The following is a 27,343-nucleotide window of genomic DNA, read 5'->3' on the forward strand; positions in this document are numbered from 1 at the left end:
TTCATTAACAAAACAGTAAAAAAACTCAAATAACATTTGCACAATATTCCATAAATACATTTATATACAAAAAAATATAGTCACATAGACCCGAAGTGCCTTTGTACATATTTACCAAAATTTAAATTATAAAAAATGAACATCACAAAATACTCAAGCTTTACAGATATCATGAAAAATATTTTTACAAGTCCAAAAAATAACACACATTTTTTTTTCCACCTAGAAAAAACACATTTTAGTATCAAAAAGGACGATAAAGGCAGTGTTTGTGATTCTAATTCAAGAAAAGACTGGCTCATAAGAATCCAAAATATACACTTCAGGCAGTGCATGCTTCTTATGTAGTAATTAAGTCCATTCATTTAAATATATATTTTTTTAAAAAGCAACTGTCCATAGTGCAATGGAACGTCCCAGAAGGCAGTGCAACAGGCCCCCCGGACGCCGCCGAGCTGAGCCCGCGCCCCCGGCCGACCTCCGGGGAGAACCTGCTCCGTCCAGTCGGTTCTCAGCAGCAGTCCGTGGGTCTCCCTTCCTCTTTCAAGCAGCATCCACTGGGGCATATATCCTTGGAATTTTATTTATTTTTAAGAGAAACGGGATTTTTGCCATATCACTTCCATTTCACACCTGCAGGGCCCACAAGACAGAGGAGGTTAGTCCCGCGGCCCCGCAGGTCCCGCCCGCGCCCAGGCCCGAGCCCCCGCCGCACCGACCTCAGTGGCTATGACACACTCGTCTTTCTCCTCCGATATGACGTACACCGACTGGTACTTGGTGTCTTTCGAAGTGGAATACACCGAGTCTGGCCTTTTCCTATCGGAGGCGTCTCCGCTACAAGGGAAGCACGAGAGAGAGCGCGTGAAACCAGCTCCGCGCGGGGCCCTGCTGCCCGCCCGCAGCACCCCTCCCGGCCCTGGCACGCACCCCCTGAGCGGCGGGGCGCTCTTCTCCTCCCCGGCGGGGCCCTGGGGCTGGCACTTGGTGTCAGGCTTGCTGTGAGCGTCCCTGGCGGTGGCGGCAGCGGCGGCGTCGCCCTTGAGGTCCTGCACCAGGTTATAGTCCACAGCGGGGTAGCGGGCCTTGAGGCCATTCTTGTCGGCCCCGTGGTCCCCGTGGAAGTCCACCTTCTTGTTGGTGTTCTTGATCTGCGTGGCCCCGATCACGCTGACCGAGATGTCCTTCTCGCGCTGGCAGTTGGCCAGGTTGTTCATGGTCTCCGTCTCCCCCCGGCACGCCTCGGCCGGGGGCCGGTCCTTCTGCAGCCTGAGCCGCACGCAGACCACGACGGCGGCACAGCCCAGCAGCAGCATGAGGACGAGCACCACGCCCGCGCAGACGGCCACCCAGGGGAAGGGCCCGGCCTGGCCCTCCACGAACTTCTCGGTGAGATCCACCACCACCGGGCCCGGCGGCGGCTCGGGCAGCAGGAACTGGCAGTTGGGGCCCCCGTAGCCCCGGGCGCACTCGCACAGGTAGCGCCGGTCCCTCTCGTGGCAGGTGGCCCCGTTGTGGCAGGGCGCGTGCTCACACCGGCTGACCGGGGCGCTGCAGTTCCTGCCCGTGTAGCCCGGGGGGCAGGTGCAGGAGTACTCATTCACGCCGTCGCGGCAGGTGCCCCCGTTGGCACACGGGGAGGAGGCGCAGTCGTCCACGTTGTCCTCGCACTGCCTCCCCGAGAAGCCGGCCGGGCAGCGGCACAGGTAAGCGTCACCGAGGGCCACGCACTGGGCACCTGGAACACAGGACACAGGCTGAAGGGTCTGCCGTGCGTGTGCCCCCACGTCCCAGCCCAGAGGCGCGAGGCGGCGGGAGGGTCTGGTCCCGCTCGGCGAACCCCGAGCCAGCCGGCGTCCTCGGGCAGCGGGCCGATGCCTCGGCTGCGTGGCTGCACCCACCTCCACAACATCCCACCAGGCCCCCGTGTGCAGGTGAGGCAGCGGAGCCTGAGGCGGACGGCGGCTCCACGGTCAGTGACAAGAGCGGGCTCGGCCACGGAGAGCCACGGCGGGCGGCGGCGTGGGACAGGCCTCGCCCTTCCAGAGCCCAGTCGCTAACCCCCCAGCTACTCTGCCTCTAGAAGCCAACCGCCCAGGTTCCTGGGCTCCGCGCACAGAAGCCCCCGGGGGGCCGCCCCCGGCCGCACGCGTGGAGGGCAGGGCGACAGCGACGTGCCCGTGCCCCGGCCGCCCGCCAGGCCCGCCCGCCCTCCGCCCCCACCCACCCGGGCCAGCTCCGCACGCAGACGCGGCTTCGCTGAGCGAGCAGCGAGCCGGGCTTCCCTCCGCAACCAGCGGCCGGGCTGCCACGGGCCCGACGGACGGAGTCACGGCCGCGACTCAGGCACCCGAGGTGCTGCATGACCTTGACAAGTCATCTCACCTCTCGGCCTCAGGCTTTCCCCGCAGAACGTGAGAATCCACACTCCTGCCTGCCTTCCTTGCTCCCTGAGCATTTCCAGACTCAAGGTAACTGTGGAGAGTTTCTGACTGCTTAGTTGAAAGGCTCCATAACGGAGGGTAGCTTGCAAAATGATGCGCTTGCTTTGAAATTAAACGCACGTGCTTTCTAATGCGTTATCATCAGTGTTGACCGCTTGACAAAGTCTCAGAGCGGCTGGGGCTGCCCTCCTACCATTAGAACAGGGTGAAGACCGGCAGGAATCCACCTTCTTCTCACAGTTAAAGCCGGAGAAGCCCACAGGGCAGCGGCAGGTGTACCCTCCCTCGGGGTTGTCCGAGCACCGTCCCCCGTTGAAGCAGGGGCCGTCCGCACATGCCATGGCGCTTAGCTCGCAGATTCGGCCGTAGAAGCCGGGTGGGCAGGTGCAAGAGTAGCCGTTCTCCAGATCCTGTGTCGTGGAGGAGACAGAGCTGTCACACGCCGCCCCGAGGGCCCCGCGCACTCCGGCCCGACGCATGGCCCTGCTCGAGGGAGCACCCGCCGCGGCCGGACTCACCGTGCAGCTGCCTCCGTTCCTGCAGGGGCTGGTGCCACACTCGTCGATCTCCGTCTCGCAGTTGGCCCCCGAGTACCCGGGCCGGCAGGAGCAGGTGTAGCTTCCCTGCCCGGTGTTGGTACAGGTGGCCCCGTTCCTGCAGGGCCTGTGGTGGGTGCAGTAGTTCAGGTCTGCGAGGGGCGGAGACAGGAGGGGGCCCGGGGAGGCCCGGGTCAGGCTCAGAGAGCCCGCACCTTCCCCACAGGAGAGCCAGGGAAGCCCGGGGCTCTGGAAGGCGACGGGGGCTCACCCTGGTTGCAGAAGAGGCCCCCCCAGCCCTCCTGGCAGTTGCACTGCCAGGGCTGCTGGCAGGTGCCATGGAGACAGCCGGGGTAGCGGATACACTGGTCACAGTACCGGCTCTGCCAACCCACCCTGCACCTAGGAGGACAGCAGGACGGTCAGGCGGGCGCCGGCGTCCCCGGGCTCACGGTCACACAGCAGCCACCCTGGAGACGCCGCCTTCCCGCAGCATCAGCACCGCTGGCTCTTGGGGGGGCGGGGGGGGGACCACGGGACTCTCCGCGGGGGCTCTGCAACCGCCCCAGCCTCAGGCCTGTCCTCCGCTACCGCTACGAGGGCCGCCGGGACAGCATTTCCAGACTCCCCGGTGGTCCTAACAGGCCGAGGAGCCGCAGAGTCGCTGGACTGGACTCACTCCCTATGTCACCTCCTTGCAAACTGCTGTCTCTACGTTCCCGTGACTGCAGAGGAGCTCGGATGACTGACAGCCCTGGACGCTAGCGTTCCTCGGTGTTTACCGAGGAGGAGAACCGCCCGCAGGCCACCTCCGGCCCCTCCGGTCCGTCACCGCGCCAGGGTGTTTCGAACAATCACCTAGAGCCACTTTACAGGTAGACCGAGCGGGAAAGGACGACCAGCAGAGGGAACAGGCACTTCTGCAAACTTACTTGCACTCCCCTGGCTTGTCACAAAAGCCGTGCTGCTCGTCGCACCCCGGCAGGCAGATTGCTGCAAGGAGAGAGGACACACCGCGTCACGCCCCACCCCGTGCCTCCCCAACGGAGGGGGCCGCGGCCACACGCGCTGGGGACAGAAGCCGCGTGCGGCTCCACGGGCAGGCCCACCTGAGGGTGTCTCCATCCGGGGGGAGCCCGAGCTCCTGCCCAGCGGCTGCGGACCTCACGCAGCCCCGGGACGAGCATTCTGCTTAACACAGTGGCTCCAGGACAAAAGAGCACGGAAGCCCCCACCCCCACCCCATCCCCTTTTCTTCTGAGAGGGTCAGAAGTCCTTCCCCCTCCTCCTCCCCCACTTCCCAATTCTATGCACAAAGCTCCACCTCTTAATACCCAGAAAGTGTGTGTGTAGATAAGGGTGGACAGCTGGTATGCAGAGTACCAGGGCAAGACAGCTGCTCTATTGTCTCTGCTCCCCCGGCAGCTGCCCCAGTGCAACAATACCGCCTCCCCCGCCCCTCGCCCCCCACCCGGCGTGTACACACACACACACATGCACGCACACGCGCGCGCGCGCGCACACACGCACACACACACACACACACACACACACACACACACGCGAGTGCGCGCGCCCTTCCACCAATGGGAGCCGGCGTGCGTTCCTGCCGCCTATCCCCGGAGAGATCTAATCGATGGCACGCGCTAGCTGGGGGCGGGGAGAGACTCCAGTGTTTGAATAAGAAGAAAAAAGTTTAAGTTTATGGCTACCCCGCGGTGAAGCCCAGGAAGGAGGGAAGCTGGGCTGCAAGGCTGCGAGGCCGCCGCCGGTGGGGCGCGGGGAGGGAGGGCCGGCTTCCTTCCCGGGTTAGGGAACTCAGCAGCGAGCTGCTCTGCTCGCAAGTCCATCCGACCCGGAGCCAGCTCAGGCCCAGGCGGGGCTCAAAACAATGAGGCTGGCTGTGAGGACCCGCGCCCCCAGGCCAAGAGGGGCCTCCGCAGAGGGCCTGGAGGTTCACCTGCCCCAGGGCAGGGCAGGGAACAAGCTGGAGGTTTCCGGGGAGCTCCGGACCGCTCCACCCCTGACAACAGGGAAACCCGACACCTGGGTGAGAGAGGCCTGCAAACCAGAACCAGGCCCAGGACCCGGTGGAGACCTCACGGGCCTCCCGCTGCCCACAGCCTGGCTTCCTGCAACCCCCGCGGCCACCGGGCCTGCCTGGAGCCCCCCGAAGCAGGGGCAGGCGGGCCTACTCGGTTCTTGTGAAGGCATTTCTGCCCCAGGAGAGGCGCCTCCCCATGCAGCCCTTGCAGACACAGTCTCTCCAGTCCACAGGCCCCACGACTGAACATGCCCTTAACGTTGTGTGTGCAACACGCAGAATGTGTGCAAACGCCTCGCTCTGCAAACAGGCCAAGCACCCCAACCCCACAGAGAAAACTAAGCTCTTTTCCAATGAGACACTTGACAGCAAGAACCGGTTGAAAGCATGGCCACCCCCCACACTCTTCCCTGTGATCCTCCCTTCCTTCCTCCCCTCCCTCTCCCTCAGGCTCACTTCCTGACCCCTGGCCCTGTCTCCCAAATCCTCCCTGATTAAGAAAGGCAGCTTCCCATAGCGGAAGTTACAAGTCTGCATTGACCCCAGCCCTGCCACCGGCTAGCTGTGAGGTCCTGGCAAGTTTCTCCGGCTCTCTGGCCTCAGCCTCCCCACCAGGGCTTCACCCCGGTGCTCGAGCCCCAGGATGCCACCGGCTCAGAGCACGCCCCCAGGCCCTGGGAGCTCCGGCCTGGACGATGGAGGGGGAAGCAGAACTCACGTTCAGTGCAATACTGGCCTTTCCAGCCAGGGTTGCAGACCTTCTCCCCTCTCTCCCCGCAGGTGAAGTGGCCAAAGGCGTCGTCTCGGGGGCGACAGAAGACGGAGCAGCCCTCCCCGTAGTAATGCTCATCACACACGAAGCGGTAGGAATACTTGAGGTCGGTTCGGCCGCTGCTGTGCAGGTCCTGAGACCACTCCTCACCCACGGTCAGGTGCCTCTGCGTGGCCAGGCGGCTGATGAGTCTTTCTGGGTTTTCTGTGGGAAGAGGATGCTCCCGTGGGTCCTGAGCAAGAACCCAGAGGCCTGGGGTGCGAGGTGGGGGGCTGGAACCGATGCGTCATATGAGGGGAGGAGGCCAAAGAGCCTCCATCCTGAGCCCCACGCGGGAGTTTGCAGAATGAAAGGCGTCGGAGCTCGTTTCTGGGGGACTTACGAAATCAAATACGTACCAACAGGGATGCGCTTTACTCGGTTTGGGAGTTTGGGGTTTGTTTTTACCTGTTGTGAGGTCATCGGGAGAATCTGTGTGGAGAGCTTCAATGATCAGAGAAAAGGTGCCCTGGAAGAAAGAGGAGGAGACACAAGAGTAAGCAGAAATGTTAAAGACCTAAAATGAGCCACTGGGGACGGAGGACCAAGGGAGTGACGGGGGCCTCCCTGCAGATCTGCGTGCGCAGGGCGGCGGGCGAGGGCCTGTTTTCACTTTCCTTAAGGAAATGGAAAAGGTTTTTAAAGAGTGGTTTCCTGACTGTTTTTTCAGCCTGTTAGCACAGGATATCGTGTTGAAAGAGAGAAAAGAAAGAAAGAAAAAGAAAGAAAAGGAAAGGAAAGGACAGAAGGTCGTGCAGGAGTCAGTGGCTAGGGGGTTGTCATCAGTCTGGGGTGGGCCGGCGGGCTGCACCCAGGGGGCTGGGGGAGGCTACACCCAGGGGGTCAGGGCCTACACGCAGGGGGGGGCTACACCCAGGGGGCAGGGACTACACCCAAGGGGCGGGGGGGGGGGGACTACACCCAGGGGTGCTGGGGTTGCTACACGCAGGGGGCCGGGGCTACACCGGCGAGGCGCGGCGGGGGCAGGGACCCGGAGCTGTCCCGCGAGGCCTCCTCCCCGCGTCCCCGGCCCGCCCCTCCCCCTCCCCCGCCCCCGCCCCCCCCCCGCCCCCGCCCGGGCCGCAGGTGCCGCGCTCACCGGCCAGGTGAAGCCGAAGGGGAAGCGGATGGGGTTGGTGAAGGCGGGGTCGGCGCCCGCGCCGTCGGGCAGGCTGAAGGAGTCGACGCCCAGCACGGGCGTGACGGCGCTGCCGTAGGTGCAGGGCGGCTCGGGGGACACGCTGGCCTGGTAGTGCTTGAGGCACACGCGGAAGAAGGTCCTGCAGGCGCACGGCGGCGGCCCCGCGCCCCCGCGGCAGCAGTTGCGGTTCCCCAGCAGCCCCTTCTTGTTGACGAACTCCTGCAGCTTGAGCTCGAACACCCCGGAGCTGCAGGCCTGCGGGCGGGCGGCGGGCGGGGCGCGTGAGGGCGCGTGAGGGCGCGTGAGGGCGCGCGGGGGCGCGGGAGGGCGCGCGGGGGCCTGACAGCCGCGCCCCCCGCCCGCCCCGTCCCGTCCCCCCCGCGCCCCCCGCCCGCCCCGCGCCGCGCCCCGCCCCGCCCCGCCCCGCCCCGCCCGCGCTCACCTGGCACAGCAGGGCCGACAGCACGGCCAGGGCGAGGGCGCAGCGACCCATGGCGGACGTGCGCCCCGCGCGGGCTGGGTCGGGCGGGCCGGGGCCGGGGCCGGGCGCGCGGACCCCCGGGAGCTCCCGGGCCGCGGAGGCCGCGGGCTCGGAGCCGCCCAGCGCGGGGGACGCGCTCTCCGGGGTGCGCGGGAGAGGGGGCGGGGGCGGTGCCGCGGCAACTTTCGGTTTTCCTGCTCTTCCTTCCAGGCCGCCCGCAGGTGGGGGTCGTCTGCCTCCCGGTTTGGACTCGAGCTTCTTCGAACGGAAGTAGAGCGACAGCCCGGGCGGGGAGGCGTCCCGATGCTCAGCGCGACTCCCGGCGCGCCGCCGCGGCTTCCTCCGGGCCCGGGGCGACGGCGGCTGCAGTCCCGCGGGCGAGGCGGCGGCCCCGGGGCCCCGCGGAGCGCGCCCTGCGGCCCGGCCCGGCTCACTCGGCGGCGCCGGCTGCGCCCCGCACTCGGGTCCCCTGCGCCCCCGCGGACGCGCGCGTCTTCCCGGGGCGCCCAGCCGGTGCCATCCACGCCCGCGGCGCGGGGTCCGAGCGCGGGTCCGAGCGCGGGGCGGCGGGCGGCGGGCGGCGGGCGGCGGGGAGGCGCTGCGCCACGGCGGCGCGTCGGAGCGCGCTGGGCCGGCCGCGTCCGCGGGTGCGCGCCGAGGTCTGCGCTCCCGGCGCCCGCCGCCCTTATATCCCGCCGGCCGCCCGCATGGCTAATGAGATGCAAATGCGCAGCCCCCCAATCTGGCGAGCGCTGTCACAAAGGAGCCACTTTTCCAAGCCCTCCTCTCAATGGATCGCCAAATGGTCAGTGAGCTGTAAAATGTGCAACCTCCTCCCCGCCCCCACCGCCCCCGCCCGGCCCCCCGCCCCCGCCCCGCCCCGCCCCGCCCCGCCCCCGCCCCGCACCACACAAAACGCGCTCATTTACATTCCTGCGAAACGCTCGCCGCGAGGACCGCTCCGCTCCCGCTCCCGCTCCCGCTCCCGCTCCCGCTCCCGCTCCCGCTCCCGAGGCGGGGCCGCCGCCGGGCCCTGGCCCTGGCCCTGGCCCTGGCCCTGGCCCTGGCCCTGGCCGTGCCGCCGGGCAGGCTCGCCGAGGCGCGCGGGGACACGCGGGGGCGCGCGGGGGCGCGCGGGGGCGGCGCCGCTCCTCCCGCCCCGCCGGGGGCCGCGCGCCGGGAGCCGCCCGGGGACGTGTCCGGGGCCGCGCCGTCCCCGCCGGCCCCCCGCGCGCCCGCGGCCCGGGTCCGGGGGCCGCGGGGTCGCGCCCTCTCCGGGAAGGCCGGGCCGCGGGGGCGCGGCGGGGGGCGCGCGCCGCGGCAGTTTCGGGAAGTTTGGGGAGGTCTGGCCGGGGCCGGCGCCCGTGCGCCCGGGAGCGCAGAGCCGCGGCACGGCCGGCCGGGGAGGGGCGCGGCGCCCCCGGGACCCCCGCGTCCGCGCGCCCGCGGGCCCCTGCGCCGGCCGGAGGCCGCGGGGCGCGGGCGGGGCCTGGGGGGCGCCCCCACCGCCCCACCGCCCCACCGCCGGCGGGGAGACCCTGGCGCCCCACCCCGCGCGCGCGCGCCCTTCCCGGAGCAGGTCTGGGCCACCGCCACCTCTCCCGGGCGCCCAGCCCTCTCTCCTGGGCATTCCCCCCTCCGCCGGGTAAAAGTGAGTTTGGTGTGTGTCGCTCGCGTGGCTGTCATTAGGGCACTCTGTTATTGTGCAGGCCTGAATCAGTGGCTCTTTGTGCGCTCAGCTGTATGGTAATGCAGACCGCACCTGCTCCCCGCACAATGCCGAGAGAAAGAGCTCCCCTCCGCGCGCGCCGCGGCCTCTGCAACAATGTCCGGCACATGTTCCAAAGGCCCTCCGGCCCGGCCCCCCCGGCCCGAAATCTTTACACGACCATCACCTTATTAGGTTTTTACACGTCCGTCAGACACTAGAACTTTTGTTTTCATTTTTTTAAAGGGAAATGAGTTTATTGGGAGGGCCGAGGACACACGTATCACACAATGAGTTACCCAAATTGCTCTCATGCTTCCGAGCTCCGCGCAGGAGTGAGGTGGGGCGCAGAGCCCTACTCCGGCATCCCGCTCGGTGCCCGTGCCCGTGCCCGTGCCCGTGCCCGTGCCCGTGCCCGTGCCTGTGCCGGCTCACTCCACGGTCTCCCGCCCGGCCCGGGTGCTCCTGCTCAGCCTCCGCGGCACCAAGGCAGCAGCTCCATTCTGCTGGGAGGTGCGAATGTTGGAGTCAGGGTGGCTGCTTGGGGCACGGCCGCAGGTGCCTGGCCACAGTGGCCTCGCTGCAGGTGTGCCACGGCCACCTCCTTGGTGGGCACCGCACTGTCCCGGCAGATGTGACTTGCACTGCGGCGGGTGTGGAGGTCAGGGTATCTATGGAGCGATGCCCGGAAGAGGGAGACTACCAAGTGTCGACAGCAATCTAAAAACCGCTTGGTGCGGTCAACCGTGGCCATCCCTCTGGCTGTTAGGCGGCAAGAACCTTGCCTCTTGGGCTTTCAAATACCTGTAAAGTTTCCGGGCTGACAGATCCGTGCACGTTAGGTTTTCCACCGCCGCCTGCCTCGTAGGGAAGCAAGGGATTGGTGGGAAGTAGCACGCATGTAAGGGTGAGGTGAGAAAGGCAGGCTCGGACTCCACCAGAACCCCTACTGCTTGGCTGAGAACAAATGGAGACTTCAAAGATACTGCACCCCCGGGACGGTGGCGATCCCAGTGTGGCCGCCCTTTAGGACGGGCTGCATCCCCACAGGGCCCGGTCAGCGTGAATCCTAATTTAATCTTGCCACCTAGTGTCAGCATCCTTTTTTCACTACATCCATGTTTCCTCTGAAAGCTAATTTCTGAGAACTTTGCTCTCTACAGCATAGAAGCTGGTGTGTGTGTGTGTGTGTGTGTGTGTGAGAGAGAGAGAGAGAGAGAGAGAGAGAGAGAGAGAGAGGTGGGGGGAGAGCAGGGGTGGGGGGAGGTGAGAGGGTGCCAGGAGCCGGGGAGCCACAAAAGAAGAAAGGAATGTGAGCTCTAAATCCTCTGTGCCTCGGAGACGAGAGTAGATTTCAGTAAGAAATGAAATTTCAGGAACCTTTTAATTAGAAAATGGAAGTGTGAAACAGTCTCATTTGAATGCCTGTTTAGAAAACTGGAAATAAAAAGTTCCACGCGCAAGGGCTTAAACCTTGGGGAAAAAGACTTGCCCCAAATCTTTAACAAACCCCCCTCAGTATCAAGTATTTGTTAAATTGACGTGGCACAGATTTCTCGATTACAGCGGCAAAGCGGAACTGAAAGGCATCGTAAAATCCATCAGAATCCTGCCCAAAGCGTTCATTCTTTTCCAACTTAATTTATGCCACGCGATTCTGTATTGGGGAAATCAAGCAGAAAGCCCTTTTCTTCTCCTTCCTCCTCCTCCTGTTCTTTCCTCTTTTTTCTTCTTCCTCCTCTCTCCTCCTCCTCCTCCTCCTCCTCCTCCTCCTCCCTCCTCCTCCTCCTCATCTTCCTCCTCCTCTCCTCCTCCTCCTTCCCTCTCTCCCTCTCTCCCTCTCCCCCACCTCACGCTGGTCCCTCTCCCCCTCTCCCTTTCAAAGCTGAGCTAACGGGAGACTGTTTAACTTCTGTGTTTCTGTGGGGGCCTGTTGTAGTTTAACTCCTGCACACCAGTAGCTGAGATGAACAAAGGCGAGACTCGAGGTCCAACTATTCATCCTTTCTTTGCACTTTAATTTTCATTGATTGGGAAGACAAGGGGAGCCCTTAGGGATTCAGGCTGAAGGGGGATGACACGCCTTTAGACGCCATCAGCCCCCTAGCCAGCCATCTGCTCCGAACCAAATGGCGTTTTTTCACTCCCTAACTGCATGTCTCTATACTCCCGCAACCAAGCGCTCTGAACCCCCTAAATGCAGGAGGGAGCTTAAGCTAGAGTATGTTAAAAGGCTTGCCTCCACGTTGGCCCTAGCAGCCAGATTCCCTCCTCCCTGCACACCATAAATCCTCACCTTGCTCATTAGGAAAAAAGGAGGAAACTTTCTTTTAAATACTTTTTGATTTCTCAGCAAATTTACTGTACAAAGTGAGGCTCATTAGGGCTTAGAAGGCGCCCAATCCATCAGACGCAGGAGAGGACAGAGAGATTTGCCGCCTGGTGGTGGTGGTTTGTTTTTGCCAGGCACGCTCAGCTCGTAGCCTGAAGAACGCCAGTGGCCAAGGTAGGCTCAGGTTGTGTGATCCGGACCAGGGCCACGACAGCCACAGCTGAGCGCTGTTTACTGGGGGGGGACCCTGCTTATCTTCCCCGCCATTTCATTAGGCCACTTGGGAGTTAAAGCTCACAGCCATCAGTCTATAAAACTAAACACCCCAGTCCTCAGTGGTGGTGTGACCAAATACTGCGGTCACCCAAGCCTGTTTCAATCCCCTTTCGCCCAGAGGAAGGTTCTGTGCCCAAGGTGTGAGTGTGCCGGTGGCGCTGGGTCGAGGAGGGAGGGTCTGGGCAGATTGCAAAACACAATGCCCAGAATAGGCTCCAGACTCCCAGCTAGCCACGGGTTCAGTTTTCTGTGTAAACAAGTCTGGAGACTGGAGTGGTGTTTGTGTTTTCTTAGACCCACTGAATACTGTATACCCAACAGAGAGGTTCCCTTATTGCCGAGAAGAATTAAGGTCCTTGTTCTGAACAACAAAATAAAAAATAAAAAAATAAAGAACTTCCAGGCAGCAAATCTGGCGTTGATCAAACATGCCAGGTTACCTGAAGAACAAGGGGCGGAGGCCGAAACCAGGGCGCCTGGTCAGTACCACGCCCCCACCTGCACATCCTACCTAGCGCCCCTGCTCCATAAGCCTCACTTGGGAAGCTTATTCTCCGTGCCCAGCAGGGCGATGAGGGCACCGCTGACTGCGCCCCTGGCCCTGGTCCCCTGCGCGAGTGGCGGCCCGCAGCTCCCCGGGGCAGTTCTGGAATCCTGAAGTGGCTAAGATGGGGGGGCTGGAGCAGCTGGCTGGGAGTCCCCGAGGCCCCGAGGCCCCTCGGGTGGAACCTCTGTGCCCGGGGTGGCTCCCACAGATGTTCCCGTCTCGGGTGACCGCACGCCGGAGGCACCCGCAGGCCGCCCCGGCTCTGCAGACTGGTGGAGACCTTGGAGACCTGACGCAGCCACGGTGGTGTCTAGGGGGAGACACCTGTGACCCGAGCCAGCCTCCGCGCCGCGGGCAAGCGGGCAGAGCCCACACCCAGATCCGGGTCGCTGGCCTGTGGCCGCAGGGAAGCGACCCCGGGAGGCCCCCCCCCCCCCCCCGCGCGCGCGGCGCCCTCATTGGAGCTGGCCCCGGCCCGGGGCGCGGGGGGCGCACGGGGGCGCGGGGGGCGCAGGGGGCCGCAGGGGGGCGCGGGGGGCGCAGGGGGGCGCGGGGGGCGCGCTCTGGCAGCTTCCCGAGGCCTCCCCCGCAGGCGCAGGCGCAGGCGCAGGCCCAGGCCCGGCCGCTCGGAGCGCACCCGCCGGACGGGCCCGGCCTTCCCGCGGGGCAGGGTCACGGCGTGTCGCGTGACCTTTGTGCCCTGACGGGGCTGCGGCCGCGGCGCGGAAGCGAGGGCTGCCCGGGCCCCACGTGGCCGGTTGTCGGGGTGCGGCGCCCGGGGGACACCCCAGCTCCGCGGGGGCGGCGGCGGAGGCCGCAGGTCTGCCGCGAGTTGCAAAGGCATGTGCTGATTTGCATGAGAAAGGGCGAGTCGCGTGCTCAGCTGGCGGCCCCGGCGCAGATGACGGGTCCCCACCCCCCGCGCGCCCCTCCCCCGGCCGCCGCGGCCGCCGCGCCCGGACCCGCGGATCATCTGCTCGGCCGCCCCGCGCTCATCTCCATGACAAAGCGCGTGTTTACCTGGCGCGGCACCGGCGGGCGCGCCTTTGTCCGGGATCGGATGACCGCGCAGCTGCTCCGCCGCCGCGCGCCCGCCCCAGCCGCCCCTCGAGCTCGGCCGCGGCTGAGCGCGCGGGGACCGGGCGGGGCGCAGCGCCCGAGGGCTTCCCGGAGGCGGCGGCGGCGCGCGCGCGCGGGCGGGACCTCACGCGGGCCCGGCAGGTGCGGCGCGGCCCAGGTGGGCGGCGGGGACGCGCCGGGGGCTGGGGGGGGGGCCCTGCGCGCCCTCGCCCCCGGGCGGCTCCGTCACCTGCACGAGCGCCCGCACCTGGACGCCGCGGCCCGGGGCTCCGCAGACAATGAGGAGGGAAGAAGAGGCGTCGAGGGGCGCCCCCGGCCCGCCGGGCCCCGGGACTGCTCTCCAGGACGCGCCCCGCCCGGGGGGTCTCGGGCACCTGTCGCCGCGTCCCCGGGGCGGCCCGTCAATCACGCGGCCGGCGGGGGCGGGGCCCGGGGGCTTTGGGCTACCCCCCCCCTCCCCAAAGCGAGTCCCCCGGAACCGCGGCCGCGCCCGCCCCACGGAGTCCGCGCCGGACCGCGCAGCCCTGGGCCCGGCGAGGCCTCCGAGGCCGCTGTCCTTCCCCGGCCTCCCACCTCCCCTTTTCTGTGAGCATCTGCCCGGGGAAGAACAGATGTGGGCACCTGCGGTGACAGGCCGCATATGTTCCATCCTATTCACAGGCATTCAGACGTGGCCACAATGAGCAGCCTTTGTGCGCACAGTCACTAAATATATTAATCTGCACTCCCCAGAGCACCGGGCTGTTTAATTTTTCACTAGCAATAACATCTGATCTAATCCTTAAATCGGCTCCCAAAAGCCTGCCCTCCCGCCCTCCCTTTTTTTTTCTCTCTTTCTCCCCACCCCCTCTCCCGAAAAACGTGTGAAGCTATTCAACCTTCCACCTGTTGCCTGCTGAACTGGGCGTGGGTTCTCGCAACATCTGATGTTGGTTCGGGCAGGGGGTGGGGGGTGGGTGGGAGCCACTGTGTGGGGGACGCTGTTGGGCCACATGGGCATAGCTCGGGCATGTTGATCAGGAGGAAAATAAACACAGAGTGCGGAGTGTGGCTCCCCAAATGTTGTGCAAACAAAGAACGATAATTATTAAACAGCGTCCAACCCAACCCAGCAAACCCACCCTTTCTGTGGAAGCGCCCTTAAAAATGTACATGAAGTCCCCATTTATCTTTTTGTTTATTAAACTCTAGTGGTTATTATAAACACCGGTCAATAGGCCACACAGCCAAAAGGTAACATAAATCTCAGATGTAAGACTTAGATTTTTTAAGCAATTTTGCTGCATGACTCTTTTATCTTAGCGTCCCTTATTCTGTTTTGATTTGTTTTCGGCCACAATGAGTCCTTTAGTGCCATTGTGGGTGTCACAATGCAGGCGGACATCAGGCTGTGAATGAAGACAGAGGCAGTTTAAACAGACCAGGCTCTTTCTTTCCTTCCCGTCCATTGTAATACGAATGGGCCTTCTGCACTCGGCTGCTAGGAGACCGGCTTTGCAAAGCCCTACTCCAGCAAATGGGCTGGAGAGAAAGGGACCCCAATAAACAGCCTAAGTATTGGAGGAAAAAAAAGAGGGGACAAATTTAGGCAAATGTCTTTTCACCTTCAAATCAGCACATTTCTTAATTCAAAATGTAAGGCATGCTTTCTTGAGAGCATTCCTTGCTTTCCAACGCTTTCCCCCCTGCACACCATTAAATCATTAGTCGTTCTCCTGTGCCACCTTCCCAGGGCACAGAACGGGGACGGCACTGGCAGGCCATCAAGGTTCGCCTGAAAAATACAGTCTTCGTTTAGGCAAATGGGAACAGGGCCGTGGCTGTGTTTATCAGTCATTGTCACTAATATCTAATGGCTGGAGTGTTTTCAAAATGTACGCTGGTCACTGCTGGAAGGGATGTAGGGGCGTGTTGGTGAGTCTGGATTTTTTTAGGAACAGTCAAAACCTGGTGCTTCCTTTTCATGGTAGTTGGAACTGTTCCTGTTTATGTGAGTGGGTTCCTCGAGGCAAGAAATACGGCTGATTGCAGGGCCCGGTGTGAGTGTGTTAGGAATGACCCACCACCACCTTCACTTCTCGGTGGCTCCAGCGAGGTGATAGGGTCACCACAGAGCCAGCCACAGTCAAGGAAAATGGGAAAACCGTGACTGGCTTATGGAAATCCCTGCTCACAGCTGGGGCCACCATCAGACCCACTTGCCCGAAGCACACGGCGGGCGTTTACTCCCTGATTCATTCACGCACTCACCTGTCTTTGGGGCTGGAGGTCCAAAGTCAAGTTAGACCCGCCTCGGTGAGCAGAGAAGTCTATTATTTTCAGAAAGGGTTTGTATAGGACTCATAGGTCTTCCCTGAATGTTTGACAGAATTCACCGCTGAGGCTACGTGGGTCTGGAGTTTTCTTTGTTGGAAGGTTTTTACTTGGACATTCAATTTAACAAATAAATATATGACTTAATAAATAGGGTTACTCAGATTTTCTATGTCTTCTCCGGGCAGCCTCGGTAATTTCTTTGGCTCAAGGAATCTGTCCATGTCCTCTACCGTTGCTCGTTGCTCGGACAGTCTCTGGGTAACCCTCGAGCACCTTCCGTCCAGGCTGGGTGATCTCTGCCTTTATTGTGGCCAATATGGCTACAGGCTCATCAGCTTCTTTGATCTTTTGTCGCACTGATTTTCTTTGCTGATCTCGGCAGAAAATCAGGGCAGTCACTGGGCTTGTTTTCCTTCCTTCAGGAACCTCCATCCTCCACTTCCTGCTGTCCACTGTCTGAAAATAGTCATTGCATGTATTTTGTCTAGTTTTCTAGTTGTTTAAAGTGGAAGGACAAGTTCTGTAGGAATTACCCCTTCATGGGCAGGAGCTGAAACAGGATACTTCCAGCAGCAAGTAACAGGAAATCCGAATTCAGCCCTCTTGCCCACAAGGCAGGGACGTCATCCCAGTCGGGAGGTGGAGCAGCCCCGTTAGTAGGTTCTGGCTCAACCACGTTGTCCTGGCACCAGGTGCCCCTTCCTTCTGCTCCACTGTCCCCACACTGGTGGCTGAGACATTGGGCTAGCGCCCTTCCACGACGGCATGGGGGCTGCCGGGCCCTGGAGTCGCCCCTAATCCCATGGCGGCCAGTGCAGGAAGAGGCACGTTCTCTTCCTGCGGCCATTTGGTGTCTGCAGTAAACCCTCGGGTAGTATTTAGGGTGATCAACCACGCGGAGGTCAGCGTGTCGTTAGGGTTGTGGCTTTTTCTTTCCCAATTTTTGGGTGGTGAACTCTTATTCAAATGGAACTGCATCAACCCATGTGGTCGTTGCATTCGAAGAAATTACAAATAGAATTAAAAGTAACTCCAAATAAATTTTGAAGACTGTTATCAAGACCAAGCGGCCCTAATCCCATCCTTCCCAAACTCTTCTCATGCTCCATGTTTCTTCTCTTTCTCACAGTTGATGTGAATGAAGTCTTTCTCTTCAACGTTTTACTCTCCCCCTTCACTCCCTTCTCTGTACGTTCAGTTTTTTCTTCCTTCCCTTCCTGTTTTTTTTACATAAATCTGCCCTCCCAGTTTTAGATTCTCCCCCAAACTGTTTTCTTCTCTTCTTTCTCTTCTTTCTTTCTTTCTTTCTTTCTTTCTTTCTTTCTTTCTTTCTTTCTCTCTCTCTCTTTCTTTTCTTTCTTTTCTTTTCTTTTCTTTTCTTTTCTTTCTTTTCGTCTCTTTCTTCTTTCTTTCCTTCTTCCATTATGGAGAGGGGCAGGAGGGAGAGAGAATCTGGGCGCTCAGCACGGAGCCCTACACGGCTCCATCCAACAGGACCCTGAGAGCAGGACCTGAGCCTAAACCAAGAGTTGGGCGCTTACTGACTGCGCCCCCAGGCACCTCTGAAGCTGACCTGTGATGTGCACAATAGGGCAATAGGGCCTAGGAAAGTGTGGTGTCAAGCAGGAGGTGGGGAAAGGCCGCGAATAGTCCCACACAGCTCCTTCTCTGTACTCCGCTGGTATCCCCGCGCGTCTTCTCTTCTAGTGTCCTGGGAAAGAGGCCTGCAGAGGAATCTTTGACTTCTCCTTCCCTTCACTTCGTGCGCTATAATTGTAAAAAAAATTTTTAGAGGCTTATAGAATTTAGACAGGTGTGAATTTGAGCAATAGTTGTGCCACTTACTACCACTTGTACAAGTTACTTAACTTTTTAAAACTTGAAGTTAAAATTTTTTCCTTTTATCAAAGGAATACAGATTTTAAAATTCAAATGGTATTTCTAGATTTGTAAAAAGAAAAAAAAAAACAATTGCCCACACCAAACATTCCCACTTAATTCCTTCCTCTAACTTAACTCTTAGCTATTTTTTTTAAATTTACTCTCATATTTCTTTTTATTTAATTTATTTATTTTTAAATATATTTTTTAATTTTTATTTATTTATGATAGTCACACAGAAAGAGAGAGAGAGAGAGAAGCAGAGACACAGGCAGAGGGAGAAGCAGGCTCCATGCACCGGGAGCCCGACGTGGGATTCGATCCCGGGTCTCCAGGATCGCGCCCTGGGCCAAAGGCAGGCGCTAAACCGCTGCGCCACCCAGGGATCCCTCATATTTCTTTTTAAAGATTTTATTTATTTGACAGAGAGAGTGAGAGAGAGAGAGAAAGAGATGGCAGGAGAAAGCACCAGTGGGGTGGGGACAGGTGGGGGGAGATGGAGAAGCCAACTCCCCACTGAGCAGGGAGCCCAATCCCAGGCCCATGGGATTAGGCCCTGAGCTGAAGGTGGATGCTTAACTGACTGAGCCACCCAGGCGTCCCTACTCGTCTATTTTTTTTTTTTGATGATTTTTTAAAATTTTTTATTTATTTATGATAGTCATACAGTGAGAGAGAGAGAGAGAGAGAGAGAGGCAGAGACACAGGCAGAGGGAGAAGCAGGCTCCATGCACCGGGAGCCCGACGTGGGATTCGATCCCGGGTCTCCAGGATCGCGCCCTGGGCTAAAGGCAGGCGCCAAACCGCTGCGCCACCCAGGGATCCCCCTGTCTATTTCTTTAAAAAGTCTCTAATGCTATGTCTTTTTTTCACTTGTGTATATTGTCTATGGACGTCCCAGATCTAGCTGATGAAGATTTAGCTCTTTCACTGGATTTCTATGAACTCATAGAAGTTCACTGCCCAGCCCATTTTTTTTCCCAAAAAGTAATTATGGCATCCTTTTATATTAAATTACCATTCCTTATTTACCTTATTAAAATATGTAATTATTCATGCTGAGTTATATGCTGTGATTACATTTTCTTTTTTGTACAGTTTTTTTTTCTTTACTGGATTCAATAATTGCCTAATTTATTTGCTTATTGACTTTTCTGTGTACCTATTGCTTACCATCACCGAACTCCAAAGATCTTTTAAAATATTCAGACACATCAGGTGTTCCAAGGGCTCACCTTCCTGGCACTGCCTCTCTGGGAGGCCGGCCGCCTGCTCCAACATACGCGGTCTCTAGCTAGGACTCTGCTCCTCTCTTCATGTGGGTTCTCCGGTACCCAAGTCCTAAATGTTACTCTTTCTTGACTTCTTAATTTTGAAGAGTATCCCTCAGCAGGTTTCTGAATAAAGTATTTGGGAGATAGTATTTTTAAGTCACATACCCCAATATATCTTTATTCTATCCTCACACTTAACTAATATTTTGATTGAGATTGGAATTCCATGTTAGAATTATTTTCTTCAGAACTTTGAAGTTAAATCTCCATTGAATTTCAGCTTCCTAAATTCCTTGAGGATTCCTATGCCCTTCTGATTTACTAAACTTTACATGTGACCTTTTCATTTTTCCCTATGGAAATGTTTAAAGATCTTTTTTTTTTTTAAGATATTTTTTTATCCCTGCTGTCTTGAAATTTCGTGATGTGCCTTGGTGTAGATCATTGCAGGTTCGTTGTTCTGGGAGAACATGTCTCTTAGGTCCAGGAAGTTTTCTTGAATTACCTCTTGAGGAATTTCCTCTTCATTTTCTCTGTTCCTTTTCTTGTAATTGCCATTTTTCACATGTCAAATTTTTTCCCTAGATTTTATTTTTTTCAAAGATTTTATTTATTTGTTCATGGGAGACAGAGAGAGAGAGAGAGAGAGAGAGAGAGAGGGGCAGAGACACGGGCAGAGGGAGAAGCAGGCTCCATGCAGGGAGTCCAACACGGGACTCAATCCTGGGACTCCAGGATCACGCCCTGAGCCAATGTCAGGTGCTAAACCGCTGAGCCACCAAGGGATCCCCTGAATTACTTCTTGAGGAATTTCCTCTTCATTTTCTCTGTTCCTTTTCTTGGAATTGCCATTTTTCACACATCAAATTTTTTCCCCAGATTTTATTTTTTCAAAGATTTTATTTATTTATTTATTCATGAGAGACACAGAGAGAGGCAGAGACACAGGCAGAGGGAGAAGCAGGCTCCATGCAGGGAGCCCGATGTGGGACTTGATCCCGGGACCCCCCCCCCCGGGGTCACGCCCTGGGCTGAAGACGGTGCTAAACTGCTGAGCCCCTCAGGTGTCCCAATGTCAAATTTTAATCTTCTAATTTTCTTATGTTTTCTCTTTCTCCATTTCTTATTCTTTTTGTTCTAATATATGAGAGATATCAGATTTATATTCTAACTTTAAACATTATAAATTTATCATTTCTTGTATAATTTTCAAGGGAACATCTTTTTGGGATGTTCTTTCATATACTCCTCTGTGTCTCTTTCACGGATCTATTATCTTCAGAGGCTGCAGACAATAATGTTTCTTGTATTTTTCTTCTTCCTACTTTGTTTTCTCCTTTTTTTTTTCTGTCTGTCTTCCTCAGATGCCTGTTGACCCTTGGTCATATGTGTACATTTAGGAAGGAGGCAGAGAAGCTTATTGGAAGCTCTATGAGGTAGATAAGACTGCCAAGCGGTGGGCCTTGTGGGAGCGCTCAGTGAGGGCTTTTGCTGGCCGCTGCCCCCTGCGTCCTGTCTGGCTCTGCACATGGAGAGGAGTCCCTGCTCGCCCTCTGCACCCCCTCAAATCCGACCCCGTCCCTTTCTGGGGTGCACCTCTGCCTGCAAGACCTTCCTCTTCCAGTTCTGAGATCCCACTTCCTTCCAGCTGTTTACACGTTAGCTCCTGGCTGCCACATTACAGACCTTCACTGTCTCACTTGTTTCCTAGTATTAAATGTATGTTGGTTTTCCTTCCCTGCCGCAACGTGTGCTCCTTGACTAGAGACTGTACCTCCTTCTTGGTGTGGCACCCAGCCAGTGGTGGGTGCTGAGCACTGTTCATTTTACCTTTTTTAAGAAAAGATCAACAGGAGAGGAAAGCCTTGTAGGCTGAGTGGAGAGACTCCTTCCAAAACTTCATACGCGGACGTGCTGTCACTTCGGCTGGGTAATGGTTCTTGACGGCTTGATCTGTCCGTGTTCTGCAAGGGATTCTGACGGGAACAGCATTGGGTTGGTTCACTTCAACGGAAGCCTCTGGGTCCCCAGGGCTTGCAGCAGCTCTGCTGAGATAGGCTACGTAGGGCAGGTCCTGAGATGCAGCTTAGATAAATTGGCATCATTAATAATTTTAGTTTGTCAGTGATTTACTTAAAAATAAGTTAGATTAGGGATCCCTGGGTGGCGCAGCGGTTTGGCACCTGCCTTTGGCCCAGGGCGTGATCCTGGAGACCGGGGATCGAATCCCATGTCGGGCTCCCGGTGCATGGAGCCTGCTTCTCCCTCTGCCTGTGTCTCTGCCTCTCTCTCTCTCTCTGTGACTGTCATAAATAAATAAAAAAAATTAAAAAAAATAAGTTAGATTGGTTTAAAGGCTATTCTCCTGCCATCACACCTGGCTACCAAGACAGTGTCTCCACTGTAGGCAGAGCAAAGGGTGGCCCCCAGCTCGGGGAGGGGCTGCTGACATCGGGGCCTAAGGGTGCGTGTCCCGAGTGTGAGCCTTCCTGGTCTTATTATTTTTTTTTTTTTAAGATTTTATTTATTTATTCATGAGACACAGAGAGAGGCAGAGACACAGGCAGAGGGAGAAGCAGGCCCCATGCAGGGAGCCCAATGCTGACCCGGGGTCACGCCCTGAGCCCCCGGGCGCCCCCTTGCTGGTCCTAAGGTGGTCGCAGAGGTCAGGGCGGCGCGTGCAGGCAGGTGACCCGCTCGCCGGGCACTCGGGGCTGCAGGGCACCGGCCGGGCCCCCCTCCGCGCCCCCTGCGTCCGCAGGGCTGCAGCCCGAGCGCTCGGGGGTGCAGCCCGGGAGGCGGAGGGCGACACGCCCTGCCGGGGAGCGGGCCCAGGGGAGGCCGGGGGGGGGCGGGGGGCTCGCACCCCAGAAGAGCCGCGGGCGCCGGGGGCTCCGGGTCCGGGGGCTCCGGGCTCGGGGGGCGGGCCCGGGCAGCCGCCCTCCAGCCGCCTCCAGCCGCCCGCCAGCCGCCCGCCAGCAGGCAGCGCTGCCCCGCCGACGCCCGCGGGAGGCCCCCGCCCGCGCGACCCCGACCTCGGAAGCACGCGCTGTTGCCGAGGCAACGGGCGCGGCGCCTGCGCAGCTCGCTGCCCCGCCCCCCGCGCAGGCCCCGCCCCCGCGGGGGCGGTCCCGCGAGCGGAAGCTGCCGAGCGGAAGCGGAAGTGCGCGGCGGGCTGCGGCTGGCCGAGGGCGGAGCGGCGCGTCCGTGGCTGTGCTGGCGCATCTCTAGGTAGGCCTGCGCCGCCCGCCCGGCTCCGCGACCCCGGGGCGCGCCGCGCTGTCCCTCCCGCCCCTTCCGCCCATGTCCTCGCCTCGCTCCCCGGCCGCCCGGCCCGCCGCGGCGGCGCCCTCCCTCCCCCTCCCCCTCCCCCTCCCCCCCTCCGGGGCCGCGCCCCGGGCTGCCCCGCCGCGCGGCTGACCCCTGACCCCTGCGCCCGCGGCTCCGGCTTGGGCGCCTCCCCCCAGCCACCCCTGGGCTTTCCTGAGCGGGGTCCAGCGCCCGTGCAGAGAGAGAGGACGGGTTCGCTGGCGGCGATGAGCTTGGACCAGGCGACGGTGGGGAGGGGGGAGTCTGCGTGCAGGAGGGGCCTGAGCGGAATTGTAGAGGTGAGAGGTGAAGGCTGGAGGTGGGGGAGGGGAGAGGCAGGGGGAGGGGGAGTCGGTGGGCAGGAGGGGCCTGAGTGGAATTGTAGAGGTGAGACGTGAAGGCTGGAGGTGGGGAGGGGAGAGGCAGGGGGAGGGGGGAGTCGGTGGGCAGGAGGGGCCTGAGCGGAATTGTAGAGGTGAGAGGTGAAGGCTGGAGGTGGGGGAGGGGAGAGGCAGGGGGAGGGGGGAGTCTGCGTGCAGGAGGGGCCTGAGCGGAATTGTAGAGGTGAGAGGTGAAGGCTGGAGGTTGGGGAGGGGAGAGGCAGGGGGAGGGGGAGTCGGTGGGCAGGAGGGGCCTGAGCGGAATTGTAGAGGTGAGAGGTGAAGGCTGGAGGTGGGGGAGGGGAGAGGCAGGGGGAGGGAGGAGTCAGTGGGCAGGAGGGGCCTGAGCGGAATTGTAGAGGTGAGAGGTGAAGGCTGGAGGTTGGGGAGGGGAGAGGCAGGGGGAGGGGGAGTCGGTGGGCAGGAGGGGCCTGAGCGGAATTGTAGAGGTGAGACGTGAAGGCTGGAGGTGGGGGAGGGGAGAGGCAGGGGGAGGGAGGAGTCGGTGGGCAGGAGGGGCCTGAGCGGAATTGTAGAGGTGAGAGGTGAAGGCTGGAGGTTGGGGAGGGGAGAGGCAGGTGGAGGGGGGAGTCTGCGTGCAGGAGGGGCCTGAGCGGAATTGTAGAGGTGAGAGGTGAAGGCTGGAGGTGGGGAGGGAGAGGCAGGGGAGGGAGGAGTCGTGGGCAGGAGGGGCCTGAGCGGAATTGTAGAGGTGAGAGGTGAAGGCTGGAGGTTGGGGAGGGGAGAGGCAGGGGGAGGGGGAGTCTGCGTGCAGGAGGGGCCTGAGCGGAATTGTAGAGGTGAGAGGTGAAGGCTGGAGGTGGGGGAGGGGAGAGGCAGGGGGAGGGGGAGTCGGTGGGCAGGAGGGGCCTGAGCGGAATTGTAGAGGTGAGAGGTGAAGGCTGGAGGTTGGGGAGGGGAGAAGCAGGGGGAGGGGGAGTCGGTGGGCAGGAGGGGCCTGAGCGGAATTGTAGAGGTGAGAGGTGAGACGTGAAGGCTGGAGGTGGGGGAGGGGAGAGGCAGGGGAGGGGGAGTCGGTGGGCAGGAGGGGCCTGAGCGGAATTGTAGAGGTGAGAGGTGAAGGCTGGAGGTGGGGGAGGGGAGAGGCAGGGGGAGGGGGAGTCGGTGGGCAGGAGGGGCCTGAGTGGAATTGTAGAGGTGAGAGGTGAAGGCTGGAGGTTGGGGAGGGGAGAGGCAGGGGAGGGAGGAGTCGGTGGGCAGGAGGGGCCTGAGCGGAATTGTAGAGGTGAGAGGTGAGACGTGAAGGCTGGAGGTGGGGGAGGGGAGAGGCAGGGGGAGGGGAGTCGGTGGGCAGGAGGGGCCTGAGCGGAATTGTAGAGGTGAGAGGTGAAGGCTGGAGGTTGGGGAGGGGAGAAGCAGGGGGAGGGGGAGTCTGCGTGCAGGAGGGGCCTGAGCGGAATTGTAGAGGTGAGAGGTGAAGGCTGGAGGTGGGGGAGGGGAGAGGCAGGGGGAGGGGGAGTCGGTGGGCAGGAGGGGCCTGAGCGGAATTGTAGAGGTGAGAGGTGAAGGCTGGAGGTTGGGGAGGGGAGAAGCAGGGGAGGGGGAGTCGGTGGGCAGGAGGGGCCTGAGCGGAATTGTAGAGGTGAGAGGTGAGACGTGAAGGCTGGAGGTGGGGGAGGGGAGAGGCAGGGGGAGGGGGAGTCGGTGGGCAGGAGGGGCCTGAGCGGAATTGTAGAGGTGAGAGGTGAAGGCTGGAGGTGGGGGAGGGGAGAGGCAGGGGGAGGGGGAGTCGGTGGGCAGGAGGGGCCTGAGTGGAATTGTAGAGGTGAGACGTGAAGGCTGGAGGTGGGGAGGGGAGAGGCAGGGGGAGGGGGGAGTCGGTGGGCAGGAGGGGCCTGAGCGGAATTGTAGAGGTGAGAGGTGAAGGCTGGAGGTGGGGGAGGGGAGAGGCAGGGGGAGGGGGGAGTCTGCGTGCAGGAGGGGCCTGAGCGGAATTGTAGAGGTGAGAGGTGAAGGCTGGAGGTTGGGGAGGGGAGAGGCAGGGGGAGGGGGAGTCGGTGGGCAGGAGGGGCCTGAGCGGAATTGTAGAGGTGAGAGGTGAAGGCTGGAGGTGGGGGAGGGGAGAGGCAGGGGGAGGGAGGAGTCAGTGGGCAGGAGGGGCCTGAGCGGAATTGTAGAGGTGAGAGGTGAAGGCTGGAGGTTGGGGAGGGGAGAGGCAGGGGGAGGGGGAGTCGGTGGGCAGGAGGGGCCTGAGCGGAATTGTAGAGGTGAGACGTGAAGGCTGGAGGTGGGGAGGGGAGAGGCAGGGGGAGGGAGGAGTCGGTGGGCAGGAGGGGCCTGAGCGGAATTGTAGAGGTGAGAGGTGAAGGCTGGAGGTTGGGGAGGGGAGAGGCAGGGGGAGGGGGGGAGTCTGCGTGCAGGAGGGGCCTGAGCGGAATTGTAGAGGTGAGAGGTGAAGGCTGGAGGTGGGGGAGGGGAGAGGCAGGGGGAGGGAGGAGTCGGTGGGCAGGAGGGGCCTGAGCGGAATTGTAGAGGTGAGAGGTGAAGGCTGGAGGTTGGGGAGGGGAGAGGCAGGGGGAGGGGGGAGTCTGCGTGCAGGAGGGGCCTGAGCGGAATTGTAGAGGTGAGAGGTGAAGGCTGGAGGTGGGGGAGGGGAGAGGCAGGGGGAGGGGGAGTCGGTGGGCAGGAGGGGCCTGAGCGGAATTGTAGAGGTGAGAGGTGAAGGCTGGAGGTTGGGGAGGGGAGAAGCAGGGGGAGGGGGAGTCGGTGGGCAGGAGGGGCCTGAGCGGAATTGTAGAGGTGAGAGGTGAGACGTGAAGGCTGGAGGTGGGGGAGGGGAGAGGCAGGGGGAGGGGGAGTCGGTGGGCAGGAGGGGCCTGAGCGGAATTGTAGAGGTGAGAGGTGAAGGCTGGAGGTGGGGAGGGGAGAGGCAGGGGGAGGGGGAGTCGGGTGGGCAGGAGGGGCCTGAGTGGAATTGTAGAGGTGAGAGGTGAAGGCTGGAGGTTGGGGAGGGGAGAGGCAGGGGGAGGGAGGAGTCGGTGGGCAGGAGGGGCCTGAGCGGAATTGTAGAGGTGAGAGGTGAGACGTGAAGGCTGGAGGTGGGGGAGGGGAGAGGCAGGGGGAGGGGGAGTCGGTGGGCAGGAGGGGCCTGAGCGGAATTGTAGAGGTGAGAGGTGAAGGCTGGAGGTTGGGGAGGGGAGAAGCAGGGGGAGGGGGAGTCTGCGTGCAGGAGGGGCCTGAGCGGAATTGTAGAGGTGAGAGGTGAAGGCTGGAGGTGGGGGAGGGGAGAGGCAGGGGGAGGGGGAGTCGGTGGGCAGGAGGGGCCTGAGCGGAATTGTAGAGGTGAGAGGTGAAGGCTGGAGGTTGGGGAGGGGGAGAAGCAGGGGGAGGGGGAGTCGGTGGGCAGGAGGGGCCTGAGCGGAATTGTAGAGGTGAGAGGTGAGACGTGAAGGCTGGAGGTGGGGGAGGGGAGAGGCAGGGGGAGGGGGAGTCGGTGGGCAGGAGGGGCCTGAGCGGAATTGTAGAGGTGAGAGGTGAAGGCTGGAGGTGGGGGAGGGGAGAGGCAGGGGGAGGGGGAGTCGGTGGGCAGGAGGGGCCTGAGTGGAATTGTAGAGGTGAGAGGTGAAGGCTGGAGGTTGGGGAGGGGAGAGGCAGGGGGAGGGAGGAGTCGGTGGGCAGGAGGGGCCTGAGCGGAATTGTAGAGGTGAGAGGTGAGACGTGAAGGCTGGAGGTGGGGGAGGGGAGAGGCAGGGGGAGGGGGAGTCGGTGGGCAGGAGGGGCCTGAGCGGAATTGTAGAGGTGAGAGGTGAAGGCTGGAGGTTGGGGAGGGGAGAAGCAGGGGGAGGGGGAGTCGGTGGGCAGGAGGGGCCTGAGCGGAATTGTAGAGGTGAGAGGTGAGACGTGAAGGCTGGAGGTGGGGGAGGGGAGAGGCAGGGGGAGGGGGAGTCGGTGGGCAGGAGGGGCCTGAGCGGAATTGTAGAGGTGAGAGGTGAAGGCTGGAGGTGGGGGAGGGGAGAGGCAGGGGGAGGGGGAGTCGGTGGGCAGGAGGGGCCTGAGCGGAATTGTAGAGGTGAGAGGTGAAGGCTGGAGGTTGGGGAGGGGAGAGGCAGGGGGAGGGAGGAGTCGGTGGGCAGGAGGGGCCTGAGCGGAATTGTAGAGGTGAGGTGAAGGCTGGAGGTGGGGGAGGGGAGAGGCAGGGGGAGGGAGGAGTCGGTGGGCAGGAGGGGCCTGAGCGGAATTGTAGAGGTGAGACGTGAAGGCTGGAGGTTGGGGAGGGGAGAGGCAGGGGGAGGGGGGAGTCGGTGGGCAGGAGGGGGCTTGAGTGCAGTTGTAGAGAGGCCCCTCATTCCTGTGGGGTGTGGGGGGGAGCTGAGAGAAGACATTGCTTGGAGATAGGACGTGGCAGGAACCGTGGGGAATTTGGGAACAGGGTGATGTGGTCGGATCTCAGGGTTAGGGCCCCTCTGGGGGGATGAGGAGCGCTGAAGCTGTGGGTCAGGATAGTGGGGCTTTTGCAGTTGCGTGGGAAAGAGGTTTTGGAGCTGAATACCTGGAAATGGTAGTGGAGAGAACTTGGGGGGAGTTTGATGGGAAAGACACAGGGGTCTGGAATTGGGAGGGTGGGAGAGGCTTGGGAAGCGGCCTCGCCTGCAGCTGCATCCCACGGGGCAGCCTGCTGTTCGGTCCTTGCTCTCTGCCCGCCTCTGATGCCCGCCTCTGATCCGTGACCTGTCCCCTGGCACCCCCGCCACCCCAGGCTCCCCGACCTTGTCATTCCTGCCTGTCACAACTCCACCTGTGCCGGGCCAGTGCTGGAGAGACG

General features: G+C 60.9%; 3 protein-coding genes across 3 annotated transcripts in view; 2 read left to right on the forward strand and 1 right to left on the reverse strand.

Annotated features, from left to right (window-relative positions):
* Positions 1 to 8,020, reverse strand: DLL1 (delta like canonical Notch ligand 1). The gene is made up of 11 exons (XM_055330882.1): positions 7,419 to 8,020; positions 6,935 to 7,231; positions 6,244 to 6,304; positions 5,743 to 6,000; positions 3,913 to 3,973; positions 3,252 to 3,382; positions 2,963 to 3,132; positions 2,638 to 2,854; positions 931 to 1,738; positions 720 to 837; positions 1 to 633 (listed from the first exon to the last, which is right to left on the reverse strand). The coding sequence occupies exons 1-11, from the start codon at positions 7,467 to 7,469 to the stop codon at positions 628 to 630; spliced, it is 2,178 nt and encodes a 725-aa protein (XP_055186857.1). The 5' UTR covers positions 7,470 to 8,020; the 3' UTR covers positions 1 to 627.
* LOC129512441 (collagen alpha-1(I) chain-like) overlaps positions 7,468 to 27,343 on the forward strand; it is a 22,913-nt gene continuing 3,037 nt past the window's right edge. The window contains exons 1-6 of the mRNA XM_055329642.1: positions 7,468 to 7,602; positions 7,679 to 8,262; positions 8,547 to 9,036; positions 9,517 to 9,678; positions 12,913 to 13,985; positions 21,525 to 22,428. Of these exons, the coding sequence (XP_055185617.1) occupies positions 7,468 to 7,602; positions 7,679 to 8,262; positions 8,547 to 9,036; positions 9,517 to 9,678; positions 12,913 to 13,985; positions 21,525 to 22,428 (3,348 nt within the window). The remainder of the gene's footprint in view (positions 7,603 to 7,678; positions 8,263 to 8,546; positions 9,037 to 9,516; positions 9,679 to 12,912; positions 13,986 to 21,524; positions 22,429 to 27,343) is intronic.
* Positions 25,750 to 27,343, forward strand: part of FAM120B (family with sequence similarity 120B) — a 20,682-nt gene continuing 19,088 nt past the window's right edge. The window contains 1 exon segment of the mRNA XM_055329755.1: positions 25,750 to 25,775. The gene's annotated coding sequence lies outside the window, so the exon portion shown is untranslated.

Source organism: Nyctereutes procyonoides, unplaced genomic scaffold (assembly GCF_905146905.1).
Source record: "Nyctereutes procyonoides isolate TBG_1078 unplaced genomic scaffold, NYPRO_anot_genome, whole genome shotgun sequence".
NCBI lineage: Eukaryota > Metazoa > Chordata > Mammalia > Carnivora > Canidae > Nyctereutes > Nyctereutes procyonoides.